The 24391-nt window shown below is 43.5% G+C and overlaps 1 protein-coding gene across 2 annotated transcripts; it reads right to left on the bottom strand.

The window, feature by feature from the left end:
- Positions 1 to 19337: 19337 nt before the first annotated feature.
- Positions 19338 to 19985, bottom strand: rnf152 (ring finger protein 152). 2 transcript variants are annotated; one of them, XM_076080196.1, is made up of 2 exons: positions 19587 to 19985; positions 19338 to 19517 (listed from the first exon to the last, which is right to left on the bottom strand). In XM_076080196.1, the coding sequence occupies exons 1-2, from the start codon at positions 19983 to 19985 to the stop codon at positions 19338 to 19340; spliced, it is 579 nt and encodes a 192-aa protein (XP_075936311.1). The 2 variants fall into 2 exon arrangements, with proteins under 2 accessions (XP_075936311.1, XP_075936310.1); XM_076080195.1 differs by having other exon boundaries at positions 19338 to 19985.
- Positions 19986 to 24391: the final 4406 nt, after the last annotated feature.

Genomic DNA, 24391 nt, shown 5'->3' with positions numbered 1-24391 from the left:
AACAAAAGAGCCTTTTAGACTTTTTATTTCTTAAATCTGAGATTAATCACACCAAACAAAAAAAAGCGGGACAAAAAACAGCATCAGAGTGACATGAACGTGTGCACGACAAAGCCGGGGATGTGCTCACGCACACATGCGTGACCGTTAACGCTTGAATTCCTGCCGAAGCCTCGACCCTCCACAGCCTTGAAGGCCCGAGATACCCGCAACAGCAGCAGCAGTGTGAGCTGGTTTTAAATCCCCCCCCCCCCCCCCAGAGACCGGAGGCTTTGGATTGGCAGCCTTGCGAGGCCCGCCGCAAAGGATCGGCTTCAAAGCACACGTTAACTCCCCTGCCTTGACCGAGCCACAGGCTCTTTGGTTCAAAGTGTTGAGCGATTCATGCCAGAGATGAAAACCAGAGACCTGAACTCAAACTCTGAAATGCTGGAAACCACAGAGACAGTCAGTGGACATGTGGGTTGTTTTCTTTTGTTCCATCTGTGGCAGGTCTTAATTTATTCCTTCGTTCCATGTGCTGTATTTATATTGGTTTTTTTGCTAACTTATTTGGGTACTTTAAACCAACACTGTACTTAAAACTGCCGCTGCGCGAGGAAGTCTTTAAAAGATCACATATACGTTGTAACATACATGATGTAAAAGCTCTTGTTTTCCGTGTGAGTTTCTCTTGAGTGTCACATGACGTGCACAGGAGATGGCGATCGATGTAATCCCATGTGGGGGTTTTGTTTTTTCTCCAGGTCGATGTGTTTATCGTATTGTTTTTGTATCGTGGCTGTTTTTCTCCACAAAGAACAAGAAGCGGTTCATTCACACGAGGAAACGAGGGAAGACATTTTTGTTTGGTGGATGTTTCCCAGCAGGCGGTCCAGATGTCCCTCAAGGCGACATCTGGACGAGCACGTGACCGAGTCGCCTTTTTAATTTCGGATCCACCGCCGTGCCAACCGGAGGCTTCTCGATCTGTCCTGTTGGAGACACTGTGTCGCTTTTCTTAATCCTCCGATCCTGTGGACTTCAGAGACGCTGATAATCTGCATTAAGTGCCAAATGTACAAAAAAAAAAAAAGACATTTTGGATGAAAAACAACAAATAAATCAGCAAAACAAACACCAAAAGATTTTAAAAAGAAAGGATTTTACAAACTGGGAAGTAAGTGAAGGTACATTTTGATAGATCGGGTGAAGTTTACTTGAACTCTATGTGGTCAGCCATGCTGCAGTACGTGGTATGTGAATGTAGATACTTTTTTGTATTCTTGGTAATAAAAAGGAAAAAATAATGTTGCTTCTCTCTTGTAATTAAATTACCTCGAGAGCACTGAGGCTTTCTGAACATCTGGGTGGTAATATCCAGAGCGCTTTGTAATAATAAACTGCTTCTTTTGGTGGCGAGGACCATTATGCTTCCTTCCCCCCCGAAGCGTGACAGAAATGCAAGTCCTTCAAAAGATAAAGCAGCTATTTAAATTCCCAATCATACGGCGAATTGTCCTCCAAAGTGTTATTGCAGTTGAATCACTTTTCATTACAGTTTTTCCCGCTCAAAGTGCTTAATTTGCTTGACTTATTTTGTTTTGCAGCGATGATGCTTAGCATTGATTAAAAGCTCGGAGACCGCCGTACCTGAGCCTCGGGAGCACAAAAATAAAAATAAAAATGTGCTTCATTTGATTGCTTTCACTGTAACATTTATGGATTTGCCAATGGGATTAAAAATAATATAATACATAAGCTACTTAATTGCTTTTGTCAGTCACAGTGATCCCAGTGAAGGACAGGGGGAAGGCAACAGGAAAGGAAAGGTGAGAAGGAAAGGAAAGGTGGGCAAGAATCTGAGGGATAATCTACCCCGTGTGATGTTTTACATTACCGTGAGTTTCCGTTGGCAAAACAAACCACGAGTCTGAAATCGGTGGCTCTGGTTTACCAGCTGGGTGGCATTCAACAGTGAAATTGCACAGAAGGTGAGCCGGTAATATCCCCAGGATTTACATTTTCCCTTCCCTATCCCCCGCACACTGAGCAGAACACTTCCACTACACTACTGGGGGTTTACCTCTTGTTTGTCTCACTTTATTTTACTCATTCGACAGCCAGCACGGGCTTCACAAATCCTCATGTTTCGCCACCTTGCTTCAGATCAAAGTTTCCTCATCAGTAGTTTGGAGAAACGCTCTCTAAGCTCTGACCGTATGTCATCAGGCAGCGCTGTTATTGGCTGCTGCCATTTCCTGAAGTGTGAGTTTGTGTTGTATTTCTGCCCTCTAGTGGTCAAAGATAGTTTCATACAGCTTTAACGGGAGACGCCACAGGCGATCAGGTTAAAAATGACCAAATAAACACTTCCCCAGTTGACTCCTTATATTTAGACAGTTTTTGTATTTGATTTTCTGAAATTGTGTGTTTAAATATGCAAATGAGGCATTATTGAATGCTGACTTTTGGCGAATTTAGCCAAAATCTACAGACACAAATAGACAAAGTAGTAAAATAAATGTTTTCTTTCCACTAGTCTGAAAGAAGACGTGTTATGGAAGAAAAATAGACCAAAATATTACAATTGACCAGTGCAAGAAAGTGTATTTCAGCACTTTGGACAGAGCCAGGCTAGCTGTTTCCATCTGCTTCCAGTCTTTATGCTAAGCTAAGCTAAATGCACCCTGGATAGCCTCTTACAAAAGAGTGGCATTTATCTTCTCACCGAATTCAGTTAAAAAGAAAAGAAGAAGAATTTCTGCTCGTAGCTAGGCTGAAAGTTAGGCTTATTTTCCCCCTTCCCTTTCCTCATACTTCCACCTGCTTAGTTTTGCTTTCTCTTTAGTTTAATTACTTAAAGTTATCAGATTCCAATTTCTTATTTTTTTCTGAAAAAAACAATAAAAACCTAAAGGCATTCGGTTCATAATAATTTAAGATAAAGAAAAAAGCTGCAAGAAACTTTTGGTGCCAGAAACCTTTTTACGCTTTTTATTATTCTGTGAATGTGATGCTCCAGGTTACCGAACTGGTCAGGCTCCTCCACGAGGAGGATCTGCGCTCGCTGTGACCTTTATTCCCATCGCTCCTCACCACAAATCCCTCGTCACGAGCGCTTTGTCTGCATATAGAGCTCGTGTCCCGCGGTCTCTTTTCCTCCTCGATGCCCTTGCCCACACTTTGCCCCCATCCCGCTGCATGACCTGAATCCTAACAACTCCTCCAACCCCCTCGCGCACAGACCTCTCCTGCCCCATTTTGCCCATGTGTTGCCAGCCTCTCCCCGGGGAGGCCGTGGCGGTGCCCTCCAAAAAAAAAGGCACCGAGGGGGTAATTGGTCTAAAGCTCCACTGCTCTTTTCTAACAGACGAACGGATAATAAGAAGCCTTCCAGCTCTAATCCTGCTGAGGGTAAACCGCAGCAGACCCAGTGAATCATCCCCTAATGCGAAGAAAAAAACCCACATACACTCTGCTCTGCTGGAGACTGAGGGGTGGAGAGAATAATAGGCAAAACTCCAGGCGCTGGGAGGGAAGAGCAGGTCCAACCCATTTGACATGTGGAGTTAGAGAGCGAAACATATATATACAGATCCAAATCACTGCCGGGCTTTCTCTCCCTGATCCTCTTCTCATCTCATTCTCTCTACCTCTTTTCATTCTCTCTGCAGTTCAACACTTGCTTCTTTCTCTCATACAAACGTCCCTTCGTGTCTTTTCACTTGTTTCTTTCTTGCTCTTCCGTCTTTGTCTCCCCCTCCTCGTCCTCCTCGTCCTCCCCTTCAGCTCACGAGTGCGGCGATGGGGTTATTTCAAGCTTTCATCTCTTTAAGCTACAGCAGAACATCGGCTTTTTGGACGTCGGGGTCTGAGCTGTCGAGAACAGATGAGCGTCACATCATCTGTGTAAAAAAGGTTTACGGTAACAGCTGCCGATGCATTTATTTTGTTTTCTTCTTCTTTCTTTTGGAAAAAAGAGATGCAGCTTGTCTTCCGTTGCAACCACGATGCCGCGTTTGCACAACGAGCGACACAGCAACAGGCTTCTTTAACGGAAGCTAAAAACAAACGTAATGCGCTAAAAATGCCGCTGGTCTCAACTTGTTTTTCTGTGCGAAATGACGCGGTGAAGCTTCAACGTTTTTGTTAAGATAAGAAGAAAAACATATTTCTATTGTCATTTGCCAGTATCACTGCTGTTTAACGGGCATCAACTTCAACAACTTAGTGGCTGGCCACGCTAGTGTGACGATAGCTTAACCCTTCAATGGCGAAGGCCGCGTATCAACGGACAGACAAATTGAACTCCTGGGTTCTTTTCCTTAAATTAGGAAAACTTTATTCAAAACCACATCTATATTCATATGGATGAAAATCAAGCCCTTCAAAAAATCTAACGCGATCTATTTGGAAGGAAACTCGGACAATTGGATGGAAACCTGCTCGTGTGATGGCAGGGGCAGCTTTGTTAGAAGTCTAGCTTAGTTACCTGTAACATATTTGCTTTCAACACAGATTCAGATGCTGCAAAACCCAAATTGTTTGCTCGGACATAAGATAATTCTGGAGTATTTGCACAAACAATTAGTTGTTGTCCCCTGACAGCAGCTATGGCGAACAATTATGTTCTTCTTGTCTTTATTCCAGAAGTAAAGCACATCATTTCCTAACAAAAACCCACCAGACTTCCTTCAATACTTGTGATTATGACATAAACTAAGTGATGGGAAGCAAATCTGACACTTATTTTTTTGTGGATCCCTTTCAATCGGTGCCATTTCAGTAACGTCTCATTTTCAACAAAAGAGCCAAAACATCCCACATGCCACCCACTCCCAGAATAAAATAACAGAGAGAGAGAGAGAGAGAGAGAGAGAGAGAGAGAGAGAGAGAGAGAGAGAGAGAGCTGGAGCATCACTGTATAGGAGACACTGTGACGTCTTCACAGGTAAAGATGACAAAGCAACACAAGTACATGTTCTGCTTTTTGACTTCTACCAAAAAGAACTATTCAAGGCAGGGAAGACATTTATTATTCTGCACTTCAGAGTGTTTTCTTTTTTCTTTTTTGATCCTGTGAGATTCGTCTCAGTCGTGGCTGCTTTGCACATTTTATTATTAATGTCAGTGTCAGACACCTTCGTCTAGGAGCCTACGTTTGTGAATTGAAATGACTGGATGGGGGGGCTGAGGTGGGAAGTGATCCATCCAGCAGGTGTTAACTACAGTTGTCAAAGGCCATGGATTAGAAAGAGGGAGGCTAAATATTAGCCTCCAATCCCTCTACTTCCTCTTTCATCCTCCTCGCAGTGACCAATTTCTTTGTTTGTGTCGTTCATCCCGGGAGAAGAACCCCGGCACTTCTTTCTGCTTTGACAAAAAAAATAAAAATGAAGCAAGATAACGCAAACTGGATCTGACAAATTGGACTTGGCACGCAGTGTATTAGGTATCCGAGAAACCTTTCCGATGAATGCCACTTTTCTACAAATAGAAAAGCAGCGAGGGGACTGGAGGGGGCGTGATGGAGGAGTCGGGAGCCGGGTTGATATGAAGCGCTTGTCAAATGGGAGCCGGATTGGGATATGGCTCCAGCGCTGGTGGTTGTTCCTGTGATAGTCTTCTTATTGAGCTGCCAATCCAAAGAGTCCCAGCAGGACTGTTTGTTTACCGGCCTTCTTTATGTTGTCCGACCACAGAGATCGAGTTCATGTGGATGTGGCTCCTTGCAGAGACGTACCGATGGGGGTTAAATAATTACTAAAAGAAATCTCCATAATGTTTGGTCACGCACACGTGAGCCCAGCTGTGCAGGCACAGGCTGCAGAGGAAGCTCACTTTGTGAAGGGACTGCACGCACACACGTGTAATGAATATAGATCATATGTAAGCTTGTTACCACTAATTTGATTATTTGTTTTTAATCACTGACATTAACGAGACTTTCTAAACGATGAGCCGATCAGAGAGTAATAGTCAGCGCCTTTTAATCTGTTGTTTTGTCATCAAAACTTTAGTTTGAGGGGAATATCAACGCTGCTAATGGCTACTCCGATGTGTCCGGGTCATTTTTGAATTGATTCCAGCCGTCTGTATTAATTTGCATGAAGTAGCATTTGCAGTTTTCTTTCCTACGGCATGGAACGGCCTATCCTCATGTGAAAACACTCTCTATGTTTCCATCTGATGGCTGAATCCTAAACCTTAAGCATTGGCCTGAGGCATGAGTTATCAAAATGCAGTAGAGGTGCGAGGTAGATAGAAATGAAATATGAAAATGAAATGAAAAGTCAAAGAATCTCCTAAAATATCAGTGGTTTTGTTGCATAAACCTAAATGTTTTAGGTTTTGTTGACTAAACCTAAATGTTTTAGGTTTTGTTGACTAAACCTAAATGTTTTAGGTTTTGTTGACTAAACCTAAATGTTTTAGGTTTTGTTGCATAAACCTAAATGTTTTAGGTTTTGTTGGCTAAACCTAAATGTTTTAGTGTGATGTGAAAGAAGGTCATTCATAACAAGCTCCGACATCCACGTCCTCAGGTGGGGCTTTGAAGGGCGTGCCTCGGGCTACATCGCCGTCAGAGCCAGGGATGGATGGAGAGCGAGGGGCCTGTCATAATCAGTCCAGGATTATTTGTGAGAAAGCTCGGCGTCGCGGGAGCTGCCAGAGTAGGCTACATCACTCATCGACGCACTTCACGGAGATCCAGCCATGTGAGTGAAGAGCAGCTGCCTCCGTCTGGTTTACCTGCCGGCTACCTAATCTACTGAATACTGTTAATATACTGTTTAATAGCGTTTGATTGCATTAAGAAATGTCAAAGGTTTGCTGAAAATCTGCCTGACAGTTGATGGAAACAAGGCCAGTGTAGGCTAACCACAGTCACAAACCTCATATTGACCATCTTAGACTGACTCCACATCTCTCAGACCAACAGAAGCAGAGTTAAGGTTAAACAGACTGAACTTCTTTCCTTCTCCGACCGTCAAGGATGTTGCTCAAGGGCACCACAGCAGTGAATGCGGCTGAATAACCTCGAGGGTCCCGACAGAAGCAGGTCTCTCTCCGGTGTGAAGGTGGAATTTGGGCGGACAGAAATCTGGTGCATCACGAGAGAGCATCTTGTCGGGGCCACAGCCCACACAGAAAGCAGCATGGCGCGTATTCCCAGGATGAGCATTTGTTTTTAAGTCGAGTATGACCTCCTTTAATCCGTCACGCCGCCTCTCCAGCCTCCCCGGTGCATTCATTAAGGCCGAGAGGCGTAAACAGGTCGATGGCAGGTAGAGACGGAGCCTCAAACGCGACCGCTGCTTACATGTGAAAAACACTAATCTACAAATATCCTCCTGACTGAATCCTCCACATTAAATAGAATAATTACAATCTATTCAACTCGAGCTGTATTCCCCAACGCTCATTTTAAGATCAAGGATGTTATCCATTGTTTTGTTTTTCCTCAGCACTCATGTTGCTCTGCTGGTGATATTCCAATATTAACTCATTTTTGGAGTTTGTATTAGAGTCTTTCTCTCCTCATAGTGGTCTGAAATCATTTGATGCCGCCTTAACACTAACAATAATTAGACAATATCGCAATATTACAAATATGGAGAAGGATATCTAATATATTTAATGAGCAAATATGTCTTAATGAGCCTGAGGAGACGCTGGTGAATATAATATATAACAGTTAGACTGAAATTGGTATTAATAATTAATTGTACTAATCCAATACATTACTTGTAACAATATTTTAATGCTGTCGTTTGTTTTTTGTTTCAATGTAATTTTATATGTACACATTTGTTTCCATTTTTTCTATATTTTGTCTCATGAGCCTCACGGAGACTTTCTGTCTTTCTTCTTATCTTTCGAGGCATGCAGGCTTGTAGCTGTGTCAAAGGATAATTACAGGCTCGTCTGGCCGTCTTCAAATACTGTTGGTGTTCTGGTGCTTCTTTTAAAAAGGACGAAACTCGTAAATACACATTTCCTGCATTCCAGTGGAGCCGCTTGTGCAAACGTTTGTCCTGTTTGAGGGAAGAGCGTGAAAGAGAAGGAAAACACTTAGAGCTCTTAAGCACAAGAGTCTGATTTTGCAATCTGCACGGTTAGACACAGCTAGGAGTAAGTGAGGATTTTGGTGACAAAAACAAAGAGTGTGTGTGCGGTGCAGTGTTCAAATCCTTTCAGGGGTCTGAGGTGGGGGGACAGGCAGGCCGGGATGATGACTTTGACGGTGGGGGACTTAGTGAAAACGGCTGGCCTAGCGTTTTCTCCACAACTGATGGATTAGACAAGCTGGAGCACGGCTGCGAAGAAAAGCGGGCCGTCTCACACTGAGCAAGTGCAGGTGTTTGCCTCTATGTGTGTGTATGTGTGTGTGTGTGTGTGTGTGTGTGTGTGTGTGTGTGTGTGTGTGCATCGTTTTTCTTGTCTGCCTTTATGATTGTGAGCATAAAAAATTGCGCTGCTTGCAGAAATTGGCTCGCAGGCCTGTGTGATGATGGCACAATAAAAGGTTTACAGTCAATACTCCAGTATAGTCCAATAATTTGCACCGGGGCCCGTGCATCGCTGGGAACTATCTGAATCAATAAGTGGGTAAATAAATTAAAACGCCGCGACGGGACGGTCGAGGAAACACATCGGCAAATGTCGAACACGTCAGTGAAATGGAGAGAGCGAGCGCTTTGCAGAATTCATTTTCACTTTATGCATCTTTGAACTATCAAAACACACGAGGCTTTTAAGAGCGCGTGTGTGGGGGTGGAGAACTAAATCCAGAAGCACATTCCTCGTGTAGAAATATGCAAATGTACATTCCTACCACCTGCAGCAGAGGTCGTCTCCCAACGGCATTGATCCTCGGCTCGTTTCACAGCCCTGTCACCGCTGACGGGAAAATAATCTGTGCCACAAATCTAATTAAAGGAACCACCAAATTGAGCATGAAATGTTTTTCCGGTAGAAAAAATACATTTAAAGACCCTCTTGGGACCAGTGAGGTTCAATGTTGTCCACGCGGCGTACGCAAGCTTCTGCTGAATTCAGAGGAGAGGAGGAGGAACAAATTGGATGTGGAACCTTTTTGAGGCTATCTGTAGTGCAGAGATGAGTGGATAAGATGCAGGAGGGAAATAAATGAACTGTTGTTAAGAGCAACAGGTGATTGTGTCTCTCCATCAACAGATTTGAACACTGGCTCAATAAAAAGGGAGAAAGATGGCTGAGATGTGGTGCCCAGTGGGACGTCTGGTTAGAGGACGAGTGGATTCGTCGGAGGGCCGTTCAGGTCAGAGTGGAGGAGCAGCGATTTGAGCGATTACCGGTGCAGCGGGGGGGGGGGGGGGTCACCTGCCATTTGATGGGCTGAGGAGGAAAATAGCCACGACGAAATAAGTGGGCACTTCAATTTGGAGAGTTAAGCTGCTGCAGCTTCAAAATATAGATCAAGAAAAACAAGAAACCTGTGTCAGCGGAGGTCGAGCCAAATGAAAATATACTGTCGTTTTGTACATATGCACATATGTCAAACTCAAGGTGGCGCTCGGGGAACAGTCAGAGGATCAACCGAAATCAGTAGGATTCATCCTCTGGGGAACATGAATGTCAGAGAAAAATTTCATACCAATTGATCAAGTAGTTGTTGAGAGATTTTAGTCCAGACCGGCCAACAGTACAACAGATAAACTCATGCAGGTACATATCCTAACATACATTAAATAAATAAAATTGTTTCTGCATTAGGACTAAGACATCTTCATGGATGTGCCACACTGATAGGGAGCCATAGTTTGCAATCATTCGTGGTGTGTTCAAGGACGCTCTGACGAACCTTTTAAATGCAGTAAAAGAGTAAATTTACATTATCCTTCTGCTGATGGTTGCATAACCTTGTGACAATAAAGATTACGTACTCATATAAGAACGAGGATAACAAAGAGTTCACCGTTATGGATTACAAATCTCAATTCTTTACTTTTCTTCTGTCGCTGCTTTTAAATCTATTTTGTCTCCTTTTGTAGAACACAACCTATGAATAAACATCACTGGATCGAATTTGGCCGAACCACTTGATGATGAAAAGCGTCAGGGAGTGCATGAGTCTGATCCTCCAAACCGCTTACAGGTCTGTTTACTTCCATTGTTGTCGTCTGCATTGACGTAGTATCGAAGCGATGAAGGACGAGCGGTCCGTCACAAAGACTGACGCCAATTAATGGTTCCCCTCTCCCGACCACAAAGGTCAGACTGAAACAAGCCACTCAGCTCCTCTGTGGTTTGTAGATCAAAAGAGCCTCGTGGAGAGACTCCAAGAAATGTGTGTGTGTGTGTGTGTGTGTGTGTGTGTGTGTGTGTGTACACATGCACACTGAAATTGTTGTTATTGTTCTTATTGTCATCCATTATCTATGCTTTTAGCCACAATAGCAGCACAGCAATTTGGTCCAGACTGAAATATCTAAATAACTATTGGACGGATTGTTATGAAATTTAGTAGATACATTCATGTTCCCCAGAGGATGAATAGTTTGATTTCATTCATTGTTTATCTAAAAATGAGAGAGATTTGCTATTTTGTCCTTGAAGATGGAGCTAAGATGTGTCACATCGGAGCATTTGTATTTGCTAAAGCGCTTCAAAAGGATTAATCAAATGTTAAAATCACTGAATAATTGTCGTCACTTTTTGTCCTTCTAAACGGAGACAGTGCTGCGGTAAGAAGGGAATGTTAAATGTTACATAAGGAGGCCCAGCAGTGGGAAAGCTGAAGTGACGGGTTAAATGGGAGCCTGAAGAAAAACACACACACGACACACTCTGAAATCCATCTTGTCTTCTCCCTCCCCATCTCCATCTTCATCACACCAGCAATCCCTGAGAAGGACTGACGGAGAACTCTCCAACAAAAAGGCCATTTCTAATGCAAGCAACACTCCCAGCTGTCTGCACTGCTGATTAAACCTTCTCTTAACGGGTATCCCTGTGATTCTCGACACCCCTCCTCGACGATAAGAAGACACCGACGGGCTCGGAGAGACGGATGAGGAGGGAAAACGAAAAAAAAAACATGTCTATTAAATCAGTAATTAAGTCGGAGCCAGGGAGTCAATCCGAGAGGTAAAAAAACAATCCTGGGGCAGAAGAAGCGGCGAGTGTTAACCGGTGTGATTAAGTCCTTCAAGTGTAATTGCACGAGGGAATCAGGGATCAGGGTATTAGTCGGCGTCAGAGAGGGATTTCCAGGAGTGAAGCAGGAGGGAGGGGATAGGGAGATGACTGCATGTACCCACTTCAGGTCCTGGAGCTCGGGGGGGCGGGGGAGGGGGAGGCAGCCTGGTTCTTGGCTGGACTTGAAGCAAACAATACTTAAGTTCAAAGATAAAGCGTACCATCTGTTGTTTATACCCCATCGTTACCTCGTGGGCATCCTCTGTGAAGAAAATGAGACAAGCACATGGGAGCCCCCGCACAGCCATACAAATCTACTATTCCCCCCCCCCCCCCCGATGACCTCTCGGTTCCCTCTCGAACCTTCGTGCGCGCTCATGAATTCTATTGTGCAGTTAGCAGCATCGGAAAACAATAAACTTCTCACACTTGTTTTTTTGTTTTGCTGTGGGTCCGTCGAGTGGGAAGTTGGACGCGCTGAAAAAACATTGGAAGCGGTTCCGGATCTGTTTTGGCCATCTGCCCTGCTCACGGCAAAGGCCACAGTGAGAACATGTCTGAGCGGAGAAAAGGTCCGCTGTTGATTGGAACGTGCCGCGTGCCTCCAACACGGGCGGGACGTGCAGGAAATTTAGAAGCAGGAGCGACGTGATGAGCGTTGTTTCCTGAGCCGAAGTAACACCAGATGGATATCGGGGTTTATCTCAAACGCATGACAGGCGCTTTTATATATTCATGCAGAAGTGCACAGAGAATTTGGTCCTTGACCCCGTTACTGGGAAACCAGGTTGTTGTTTTTTAGTTTAATGCATCAAAACATCATAAATACTTTAGATCACCTGGCTAGGAAATGGAAATTGAGGAGGTGGAATGCTGCCCCCTATTTGTTCGGAGCATGAGGTCATCTTACACATTGCACCTTTAATGTGAGCAGGACTCTTCATCCTGCAGGAACCTGGAGTTGATGTGTCGTCGGGCAGAATTCAGCTCACCTGGTCTGACTTTATAAGCTCCTGATAGTCAGCTGGTCTTTTTGCTCCTTCCCCACTCCCAGCCCTTTTGAGATTACTTGGTTTGTCTGTCGTTTATCTTCTCTTCAAGTGAAGTAAAATAAACCTACGATAATTCATATTACCATATTATTCTTCATGTTTTCAAGGATCAGTACCAATTAGTAGCGCAGTGAATAATTAAAGCAATTTAAGTGATTTGTTCGAAAATGTTACTGCTTCACATCCAGTTCTTAAAAGTCTGAGTGCCATGGGTCAATATATTAAAACACATTTTCTATCATTAAAATATTAAGAAATTGTGCAAGCAAGCAGAGGTCATAAAATGAGAGCATGTTCTTACCCTCATGTCTTAGTGGGCGGCATTTTAATTCACTTTGGAAGGAAACGTGTTGATTTATTTTGCTCAGGCCATTTAAATTACCATTTAACTAAACTATTGGTGGGAGTTAAAATCTCCGTGATAAAGTAACCTTGAGGTTTAATTCTCCAGAGACTGCTTTCAAATTAAGAACATTAAATTCAGTGTCTATCTAAACTGTTTTGTCTCCACTTTAAAGTGTTTTAAAAACGATTTTTCGGGCACAAGGTTAAGAAATGTAAACCGTTCTCAAATAACACCCTCAGAAAGGTTTTGGCCTCCAGGAAAGGATCAGCGTCTGTATTTCATGAGCGTGGGATTGATTAGTAATGTCCTCAAAATGCTAATGAGGTGATTTGCATCCTAAAAAACCCACCAGCCATCAGTTACTGTGCACACACACACACACACACACACTAATTAACCTGCATCAAAGGAACAATCGCACAAGGAACAGAGCTGGTTTTCCTCCCCGTCTGTACGCTCAATTTTCCGGCTAAGTGAGGGTCATTTTCTTTGGCTGTCATATTTCAATTAGTTTGATCATCTCGGGTCCTGGAAGCAGGAATGAGAGCTCATACAAGGATAATATTCTCGCTGAATAAGCTTCCATGTGATTTTAATTCGGACAATGAGGCGGATTTCAATATCGTTGGATGTGATCAACATTAAATCCAGCAGAGATTAAATATACGAATAAATACACCGGCTCGCTTTGTTCATCCTGGATGCACCTATGGTAGATAAAACATGCCCCTCAGAAAATATATAAATAATGTTGTCAGATAAAAGGAGTGGATTAAAAAACACAATATTTGCTTCCAAAATGTAGTGGAGTAAATGTATAAAGTAGTACCTCAAATGTGTACTTAAGAGCAGTACTTAAGTAATAATACTTTCTATCACCGGCTCTCAACTGTAACTTCAGTGCCTTAAACGTTTCCCAGTCTCCGTCTCCTCCGAAATGAGAATTTTGCACTTCATCCTCTGCATGTCTTGTAAAATAAGGTTCCAGGTCAGAGTCCTCCCTCTTCGTGAACTTTGTCCTCTAGTCCTTTGACATATTTAAGTTTTTTTTCGGCTGCCTGACATACTGTAGGAGTGTTCGCTGAAAAAAAATATATGATATTGCTTTTATTCACTCTGTTGCACACTGTCACCCAACACTGCCTCCTACAAATAGGAACCTTTTTCTTTCATTATTCCAGCGTGAGGAAAAGAAGTCTCATCTGCTGCTAGACTTAAACAGACGACGGTCTCCGGAGCTATTGCCATGAACAGACGATACATCCTCCAGAGCGCTCGCATTATACGGTGAGACGAGAAAGCAGTTCCTCTGACAAACGTTTAATGCTGTGGGAATTTCTGACTTCCTGACTTGAATAAAACATGCAGATGATCAGTCAGTTTAAATCTTTCAACTTATCGGATGTGGGGGGGCTGTTAAAAGTATACTGGAGACAAACAAGCTGCAGGAGAGTTTACTTACATCTATAACACTTTAGTTTGTTGGCTGCCTGAATTCTGATTTAGAGCAAATGAAAACGATATGGAAATTTGAAGTTTTCGAAAGTGTTTTTGTTGCGTGGGATGAGTTTATGTAGAGTCACTGAAATACCACATTATATTCTGTCTCTGTGCACAAGTAAAGTCTAATTATTCACATCCAGAAAACTGACAGCAACAGAGACAAACAGTAGTTAATCGCAAAAACAGAAACAACCTCCGGTTCTGAAAAGTGAAGCCAATCTGGAAGTGTGTTAAAGCTGCATTCTCTCTAATGTCCACCAGGGGGCGACTCCTCTGGTTGTATAGAAGTCTATGAGAAAATGACTCTACTTCTCTCTTGATTTATTACCTCAGTAAACATTGTAAACATGAGTTTATGGTCTCAATCTCTAGTTTCAAGTCTTCTTCAATACAGAATGATGTTCATTTTGTACATTATGGTCCATTTAGAGTCGGACAGACCATAAAGCAGGGGATGCTTTAGGGCGGGGCTAGTGTGATTGACGGGTCGTTGCCGCTACCAGAGACGTATACGGCTTCTCTACAACACTCCTCTGCTGTCCAAATATGGTCCCTTACGTTTATTGGTTGCAAAAAAAAAGCCAAGATGGCAGCGGACAAAACGACAAAGTCGAGGCTTCAAAACGCCAGTCCACAAACCAATGAATGACGTCACGGTGACTACCTCCACTTCTTATATACAGTCTATGACTTCCTGTCTTGTGTTAAATGGTCATCAATGACATTTCAATCTGAGCTTTTACACCGCTCCATTGTGTAATAGCGTCAAAAGCTACTAAATGCTGTTGTGGTGAAATATAGTTTTGTCCATTAGTGTGGACAAGGTTGAGACCTAAAACAAGTTAAATATCATTAATATTCACATGTGTCCTTGATTAATACACAGAACTTTGATCCCAATCAAGCCACTATAAGCATCAGAGCAAGAAATCAAGTAATAAGCAACGTCCACGAAAAAGAAAATAATAAATGTTGGATTCATGATTCAAGTCCACACTTTGCTGATTGATGCACTTGAAATAAAACCCTATTCTGTGGTCATTAAAATAAAGGAGGCGTCGTTAAAGAGTGGATAGAGATGGCTGTGGCGGTGCGGTCCGTGATGAGTGTGCTGCCACTGCTGCCCGTGAGCTATCGAGGCGTTTCGCTGCCGCAAAGTCGGCTGCAATTGGTCCCCGGAGAGCGTTAATTACCTCCCCGACACTACATCAATAAATATTTGAGGGGAAAAGAGATTCCTGAGGGTAAACAAAGAGAGCCTGCTTTCCACCGAGTTCACTCGGCCGTGAAATATATACTTCAATAAATAAAGTTGTTTTTATCTTATAGTGGAGTGCAAGTATTTCTCTACAAATGGACGTTTATGTTGAAGCTGAAAAAGATCCATAACGGGCCAGAATAACAATGATGGAGTCCTTGTTCAGATTCAGAGCGTTTGCTTTAATAGTTCACCAAAAACAGCGTCTGTTTGCGTCGTGAGCCGTCGATCCGACCCGACACAAACAGGAAACTACAACAGGGACTTCACGGCATTGTTTTTTACAAACACAACGGGCACAGAAATGACAAGCCTCCTTTCCTTCTCTACGCTTCTTCAGTCGTCTTTAGGTTTCTGTAAAAAAAAGAATTGATTTGACAGATTTGAAGAGGAGCAAAAAAAAGATGAATCACAGGAAGGAGACTCAGAAATGAAAAGGAAAATGTCATGAGAAGAGGTTGAATTATATGACAAGAGCAGAACTTTATGTGAAAGATCTTTTCCTTTGTGTTCTTTAATCATTTAATTTAACAAGGAAAATATAAGAATGAAGCCAAAAGCCAAACGTGTACATCCTTGATTTGAGATCAATAATCTCATATATCAGCAGTCTATGAGGGTGAAACAACACCATCACGTGCATGAGCCTCGTTCATGATGGATTGGCAGACGGAAAGCACTGAAGACAGGCTCATTTATCATGACTGGAGTGAACCCGGTGAGCACGTTACTGCTGTTGATACTGGCTTCTGTTTGTATTTTCCAGCAAGAAATCTCCAATTTAACGAGCTATTTCAGCGTGCCGTCTTACATTTAACTCCTAAATCCCTGCACTTTTCTTTCACGTTTTAAATTAAATTGGTGACGTGGCAGTGACCCAGTGATTTGAGGGTCGACCGCTGTGAAAGCAGGTTGATGGAGACATCTTGTGAACAGCCGATATTGAGGCTCTTTGTCTCTGTGGGTTCTAGCTGGTTTAATCCTCCCAGGTTTTGAGATACCTGTGTATACCTGAGACAAATGCTAAAAGCAACAACTCTTTCTGGAAACAGTTTCTCCATAAAAACCACAGTGAACAGCTGAAATCTATCAGAGGAAACGGGGACATTTTGTCTGGAGCCAGATGTTGCTATTAACTGTAAATTGTTAATGTACATTTTTAGTGTTTTGAGCATCAAAAACTCTCGTTTTAGGAAATTTAGAAAAGTTATTGTTGCTTAATAGATCAGTAATAACACACTGACAGACGGGGTAGTCCACTGTCACTTTAAGATTTAGAGCTTCACCAGCCGAACACATCCTATGAATGGATTAATACAGATTTATAAAGCATTAAGTAATAATTTAGAATGTATAAACCAAGTATAAAGAACGCCTTATTAAAAGAGGTCACGTAGTCTTCATCAAGATCTCATGAAGAAGGGTTCATGCACTTTGTTCTTTGTTTAAACTGGGAGTTATATCGGGTGAAGCCAGAAAAAAACGCTTCAACTTCAAGTGCTGAGAAATGAACAAGTTTTGGTTTTTTTTTTAGAGTCCGCAGAGCGCCCGAGTGCTCGGAGCTAAAAATATTTCAACTTGCAGCTAAGCGGCGCAGCGCTTCAAAAGGGGACGTTCAGCACAGTCTCATAGCAACAGCAGGAGCTGCAACCGGCAAGTATACGTCCCACGTGAACCGGTTCAGCTGAACTTAACTCTCACTGCATCTGCACATCAAGCAGTCGTCCTATCGTAGCCCCGAACGCTTTCACAACAGAATGTGAAGCCTGAAGCTGCCAAATGTTCTGCTCTTCTTCTTGTTCTTTTATTTAAAGTCTGATTTAAATGTCCGAAGAAATCTCAGACGTTTGTTTGGTGGAAGGCGGTGAAGTCGTGCTGATATGAGATGCAAAATCTAAAAAATGATGAAGTACAAGTTCTGCTCTTTTTTAAAGTAAATTCATGCTGATATGGGAAATAAAAATAGATTTTAAAATAATAATAAAAAGTCGTTTTATAGAAAAATCTTCAGTGATACATTAAATAAATCTAGGAAGTTTGTGAGCAAACAAGTGGATATACAGAACGTATTTATACATAGCATTTTGGTATTAAGTATATAATTCTTTATATACTTATTAATACCAAATAATGACCAATCACTTTCTTTCTTTATATTGTGTCATGCCATCTCTGAGAGCCTCATCTCACATCTTAATACTAACCGGGTCAAACATGTCAACAAAAGAAAGTTATTAGAAAATAAGACAAATAAAATTACAATCATTCTGTACATGACGAGTACAAAAGAGTTCACCCTGTTTGTGTGCACTGTACACTCCATTGCATCAACGGTACAGTAAACAGACGACTTGCTTGCCTCAACATAGAAAAGTGAAGAAGAAAAGAAAGAAGAGAAGCATCCATCTCTGCGGATGCAAGAGATATTCAAAAGCAGATCAATCGATACGGTCGTCATTAACTGGAACCCTGCAGCATCCGCCCACTCCTGACCCGTTAATGACCCATTACTCATGAAGATGAAGGGTGTCGACGGTGTGTGCGTGTGTGGGGGGGGGGGGGGGGGGGGGCTGGTCAAAGCTGGAGAGTCCGTCTTTGGAGGACGATGGAGGTCTGCAGGTCGGGGGTTAAAAAAGTAGACGGGCAGTGAACCATAATCGATGAGAGATCGTGGGAAAACATACCGCCAAAGAGAAACAAAGAAGAAAGAACAAGAGTGTCGTCTTCCATCTCCAATTTAATTCTATATATTTAAAGAAATAGTTTGACATTGTGCTTTCTCGCCAGGATATCAGTACTAATACAGAGCTATCGCTAGGAGGCGATTAGCTTAGATTAGCTTAGCCTAAAGACTGGGAGCAGGGGGAAATAGTTAGCCCGGCTCTCTTCCAAGTTAAAAAAACATACTTACAAAATACAGCTAAAGCTCACAAATTACTGTAACATGTTTTATCTTGTAAAAATGTAAGATACACCTAAGCTAAGCTAAGCTAAGCTAAGCTAACGGCCTCCTGGTTCTAGAGCGTCTGAGAGTGGTACCGATCTTCTTGTCTAATTCTCGGACAGAATGCGAATAAGTGTATTTCCCAAAATATCAAACTATTCCTTTTAAGATGTCTTAAATGCTAAATACAGTATTTTGAACCATTCTTTTGTTTCAGATAGCCTTTGATAAATCTTTGGCAGCTAGCGTCCTACCAGAAGGCTGCACCTAGTTTTCCCACTATATTCAAAACAGGACAGAAAGCGATCATTTTCACGACCAGTTAATCAGTTATTTCTTCAAATTTTCATTTAGTAAGGATTTATATTTTCAGAACACAGTGACCATCCCAAGGTTTGAGAGCCCAAGTGACGTCTTCAAATTAGTTGTGTTGCCCAACTGTTAGTCCAAAACCCAATGATGTAGAGTTTACAGGAAAGAAGCAGTAAAACAAGTTAATTTTTTTTGTCATCTTTTCATTGCTTAATCGTTTCAGCACGAATTCAAACTGCTCTGCCTTAATAAAGTAACTCACTACCCGTGTTTTTAGATGAGGCCTGTGATATGATCCTTTTACTAACTACACGGAGCAACAGTTTGTTCTGAACAGAGTTCCCCCAATGATTCAGACGGATCAGCTGGGCAAAAAAACAACATATCAGCTGGGCAAACGCACTTTTCTGGTGTAATTCCCAAAGTGTTCTTTCGGAGAAAAAGGAAGGACAGGAAAAGGGCGGGAGTTTCAGGGCGGGAAAGAGGAAAGTGAAGGTTTGCATCTTTATTTCCATCTTAATTTCAGTCTCCCAAATAAAAGGAAATGGGACACAATGGCAGACTGTACATGGATCTTCTCCCTGCCCTCTTCTTCTTCATCTCCAATCTTCTTAGGTTGCTCTGTAGTTTCCTTGGATGCCCATGGTGAGTTTCGTCCCCTCTCCTCAGCAGAGTCCCGTCTTTGAGGAGAGGCGGGGCTCTTAGGGGAATTCCAGGGGGGGGTCCGCGGAAGTCCGAGCAGCCTCCCCCCCGCCCTCAGCCGCAGGAGATGACAGTGAAGCGTTTGGAGATGCAGGACATGTTGTGCAGCACGATGCCCAGGAGGAAGAGCAGCACGCACGCCACCAGGATCACCGTGCACACGCCAGACCACGTGGAGCCCTTCCCTCCTCCTCCCCCCACCGGGCCATTAACTCTCCTCTCGCCCTCGCCTACCTCCAGCCCCATCCCCATCCCCTCCAGACTCATGGCCAGGCCCAGAGGCTGATGCTCGGGCATGGTCACCACGGTCAACCCCTTCTGCTGGCCGCCAGGCAAGAAACGACATCCAAGCTCCCCGGGGAGGCCCAGCGCCCGCTCCTTGGAGAGGGGCAGCGGCAGCATGTAGCAGCCGTTGCTGGGCAGGCGGATGAAGACCGGCGTGTGCTCGGAGGCGTGAGGGATGGCGATGACGGTGATGATGTCCGGGTCGTCCGGGAGCTGGGAGACGGACAGGCCCGGCGGGAGCTTAGTGACGCTGCGGCACCAGGGACAACGAATCTCCTTCTGGCTGCTGCGCATCTGGGTCAAACACACCGAGCAGCACGTGTGACGGCAATCCAGCAGTTTGGGCCGCCGGCGGGGGCTGTAGTAGTTAAAGCAGATCTGGCACTCCAGAATGGAGTCTTGGCAAAGAGTGTCCATTACTTCTTTTAAAGATGGGTAGGTGGTCTCTTATGGTATTAACTGGCAGACAACAGCAGTTAAAGTAGGTCAAACAGGTCTAGTAGAAAGGTTGCACAACTCCAAGTTAAGAAAACACACCGTCCACCAACGTCCACAGCTTCAAGGCGACGTCACAGCTCTTTGGCGGCAGCATGGTCATCCATCTGCAACAGAAGAGAATGCATTGTTGAGACAATGAGGGCAGCAACAGTTAAAACTACCTTCATACTAACTTATTTATGCAAAAAAGGGCAACGAAAATGTTCTGTGGAGATTCACTTTGGTGTTATTTTACAGATCCATAGAATAAACAACAACTAAAAAACAAAACACCAAAACCATCGTAATATAGTTGCATTCCACACTTCTCGATATTTTTTCTCTCTGACACGACAATCATAACTTTCACCACGACACCAAAGCTACATCTCCTTTCCTTTCCTCCACAAACAACTGTCCTCACTCTCAGCGACAGCAGAAAACAAGCGCACAAAAACACAAAAAATGCATTACAACTAAACCTCAAAGGGCCGTGTAGAAGATGTGGTTTCACTGACATTTGAAAGCGTGCACACGTACACAAACAGTCGCACACATGCACGAATGAATCAGGGCTTGGCAGCCTCCCCAACATCTGTTCAGCAAAAATGAGAAGTATGCATGATTTTGTATCTAAAGAGCTAAAACCAGTAGACGTGTTCGTCCTTTGACACTTGCACGATGCCAAAACAACATTAGCAGGGAGCTAAGATCCAGCTCTGACTGAGGGTTGGTGCGAGGGTGGAACAATGCAATGATATGATCATGTTCAGCACACATCGTGCATATCAGCCGCCAACTGACTGCGGTAGGGTCGGGTTCAAGCGACCCTTCGCCTCTGTATCCGTGTTAAGTATGGCTAATTATTTTAACTGTCTCCTTCAGGCCACAGACTCCAAAAACAATTTCCTTCCTCCTCCTCCTGCTCTTGCATAATCACGTCTACCGTGTTAATCCGTGCGGATGCTGTGATAGTTTCCTTTTGCACGTGATTAAAATGTAGTCAAAAAAACACCAATGAATACAAAACAGGGCCACGCCGACTTTTCCTTGTATTTATTCTTTTGTGAAAACTGAAGATGACTAGATTTGTTCCCTTCACTGCCGAAGGTGTCCCTTCCGGGGCTCGACAGCGAGAGTGAGGAGTGAGACAGATGGAGTGCAGAGAGAGATGGAGAGAAAAGCGGCGATAGAAATGGGGGGAAACAGGTGACCACTGATTGCCCTGCAACACCGTACGTCTCAGTCCTTTATCGAAAAACAAGATCTCAGGCAATTAAAGTGGTCACGGCACCTTGTGGGGGACACCGGCGTGGCGGCGACAGATAAGAGTGCGCTCACACCAGGCAAGCTCGGAGCAGTTTATCCCGTCTGGAGTCTTTCAGTTTGCTTCATTTGGACGAGAGAAGATGATGAAATTTGACCTTGAACGACTGTAACGAGACGAGGACTTGATAGCATTTGATCGAATCAAAATCCCACACAGAATCTTCTTATCGAGACCCGAATCCTTTTAAAAGCATTTCATCGATTGATCCTTCAATATCTCAAGATGCCCTCGTCTGTCTCCGTGTCCTTCAGCTCTTCCTGGAGGATCCTAAGGCATTCCCACACCGCATATAAAGTAAAATCAATACTGAAGTCTCTTAAAGCTGCATTCTCTCTAGTGTCCACCAGGGGGCGACTCCTCTGGTTGTATAGAAGTCTATGAGAAAATGACTCTACTTCTCTCTTGATTTATTACCTCAGTAAACATTGTAAACATGAGTTTATGGTCTCAATCTCTAGTTTCAAGTCTTCTTCAATACAGCATGATGTTCATTTAGTACATTATGGTCCATTTAGAGTCACACAGACCATAAAGCAGGGGATGCTTTAGGGCGGGGCTACACGGTGATTGACAGGTCTCTACCAGAGACGTATACGGTCTGGGAGTTGTCTGTGTTTTCGTCTTACAACTTTAACTCTCTCACAGTATGTTTTAGGTTCATAAAAGTTAATTGTTATGGTCTTATTCAGCGTTTGGTTGTACTTAACATACAAAATGTATTGGGGACCCACTCAAAGTGACCATACGTGGGTCCCTGATAAGTGTTTTATTATAAGTTATAATAACTTCAATGTCCTGAAATAAAGAGAAAGAAACGACCTCTTTCCACTTTTATTCGACTACAAACTTAAAGAACTAAAACGTATAGACTGACATTTCAGAAAGTAGCTACCTGAATGTTTTGTAGCGTAATGAAGACAGATTCAATTTATCAAGTTCAAATCCTCCCAAATTGAACAAAGTGTAACTCAATCTCACTGTAAACTAAAAAAAAAAGTGAGGCGACAGGAAGTGACCTAAGAAGGCAGAGAGTTTATCAGGAGCGTCTCCTGCCTCCTCCCTCGTGCTCTTTCCCCGCTGACCTAGTTTCTCTCCACACCGTTACCGAGTCAAAGTCGAGGAAAAAGGCGCGGCGGGAAAAGAAAAATCCTGGCGTTTTTTACGGAGAAGTGAGGAGAGAGGAAGAGGAGCAGAGAGAAGAGCGCTGCCCTTGAGGGGGCGAGACAGCCCAGCGTATTACGGAATCCTTTCCCCCGAAGATAAGGATTAGCTTTGATCTGACATAAATGCTTCGTGGCTCAATATTCCCATACAGCCAGTCGCTCTCTCTCTCTCTCTTCTTCCCTTCTGACTGGAAAGCTTTTCCTCTTCTGCTTTGCATCAATTCTTCATAGTTTTCACCTTTCCCTTTCCCCTCGATCTCTTCCTTTCCACAGCCACCCTGTCACTCATTTTCTACACGTCAAGCTCGTAGAATAAAGCTGCACGATGATCGAAGCCACGGCGGTCATCAAATTACGAATGGCAGCATTTCCAACATTAAAACCAAGATAATGTTGTGCTTTGTGCAAAATCCAAACCGCAGAAGTGAACATGCATGTTGAGCATGCATAGTCTATTGTCTGTGCTGTTTCTATCTTGCTCTGCGAACACTTAGATGTATTTGCGAGTTGAGGGTTATTGATTCATCTGTTAGATTGATTGATTGTTCCAGCCGAATGTCAGGAAACAGCAAAGAATGCCTCTTATAAAATGCATATTGCTTGTTTTTTAAGTTTAATATCATAGAAAAACTATGTCAGCATCATAAATCCGTCATGTCGGAGGATTTTATTTACAGCTTCTGCTTCACTGCTCAACGTCAACTCTCTCTCAACGGAGGTCGTCGAAGGCAACAATGAGAACATCCAGGGTCGACTTCTCTCTGAATCTGACGAGGATAACGCGTCTGCTCTCGAGGAGCGACCGCGACCGCAACGCAACAATATGATTAATCGGCTCGACTGAGCTGTAACCAGGGCGACCTGGATTCCAATCAGTTTGTGACCTATTTTCTATCACAGCGACACAGAAGCACAACAAAGCACAACAAAGCACAACCCTAAAGAGGTCCGGGAGCCGCTTTGAATCACAGTGATTCTCAAGTGGAATCAGCAGAAACCGTTAAAAAGGAGAGTTCAGGGTTTGATTGAGCCTCGCTGTCGGGTCTGTTTATGTAAAAAGACTCTTTAATGATTCGGAGTGTTTCTGTGGCGTCGTCAAGGGAGCGGCGAAGGACGTACGACTTGGTAATGATGCAGAGTGACCGAGCGGCGGCCCCCACCAGCGCAACATGCCTGTGGCCCACTGGGAGTAACCGAACACACACACACACACACACACGTTCCCTCAGGTACTATACACGCAATCAGCCGAGGAGAAAGTGCACTCGTCCTCGCAGACAGAAGTTAAAAATAACCACCACAGCCAGAAGTACACACACACACACACACACACACACACACACACACACACACAGCTCGATATAATAAACTACCTGGAAACAGCAGGGGGGGGGGGGAGTAAAACGTGTTAATTTGCAAACCCTGAGTTGGTGTGAAGCCATGAAATGTCAACGAGTTGATGATGTCACGGTGTGATGTCACTGCTCATATGATGCTTCTGTTCGTTGTTGCACGTTCACATGGAGCAGGTGTGGAGTCAGCTGGTACGACGTCGACTCAGCTGCAACATCTGGATTACACGTAGAGCCCGAGTACTAAAGACATACATGCATGAAATGTTTTGTTTTTGCATTACAGTTTAAGAAATGCAATGCGTATCTATCGAGCGTTTAACTTTACACTTGACTTTGGAAATCTCAATCGCAATAGTTTTCTTTAGGATGTGGTTGAAAGCTCTGGGGGGGAGCAAAGATAATAAGTGGACCTTGAGTTAAGAACTTCACCAGAAGATGACTTATTATAAATAATAACATGCACTGTGTGAACAAAATATGACCACTTGAATAAATGGT

This window comes from Anarhichas minor, unplaced genomic scaffold (assembly GCF_050575085.1).
Source record: "Anarhichas minor isolate MPS153535 unplaced genomic scaffold, ASM5057508v1 ptg000074l, whole genome shotgun sequence".
In the NCBI taxonomy this organism is placed as follows: Eukaryota; Metazoa; Chordata; class Actinopteri; order Perciformes; family Anarhichadidae; genus Anarhichas; species Anarhichas minor.
Note: the sequence above shows the minus strand (reverse complement) of the source record. Positions and strands in the feature narration are given on the sequence as shown.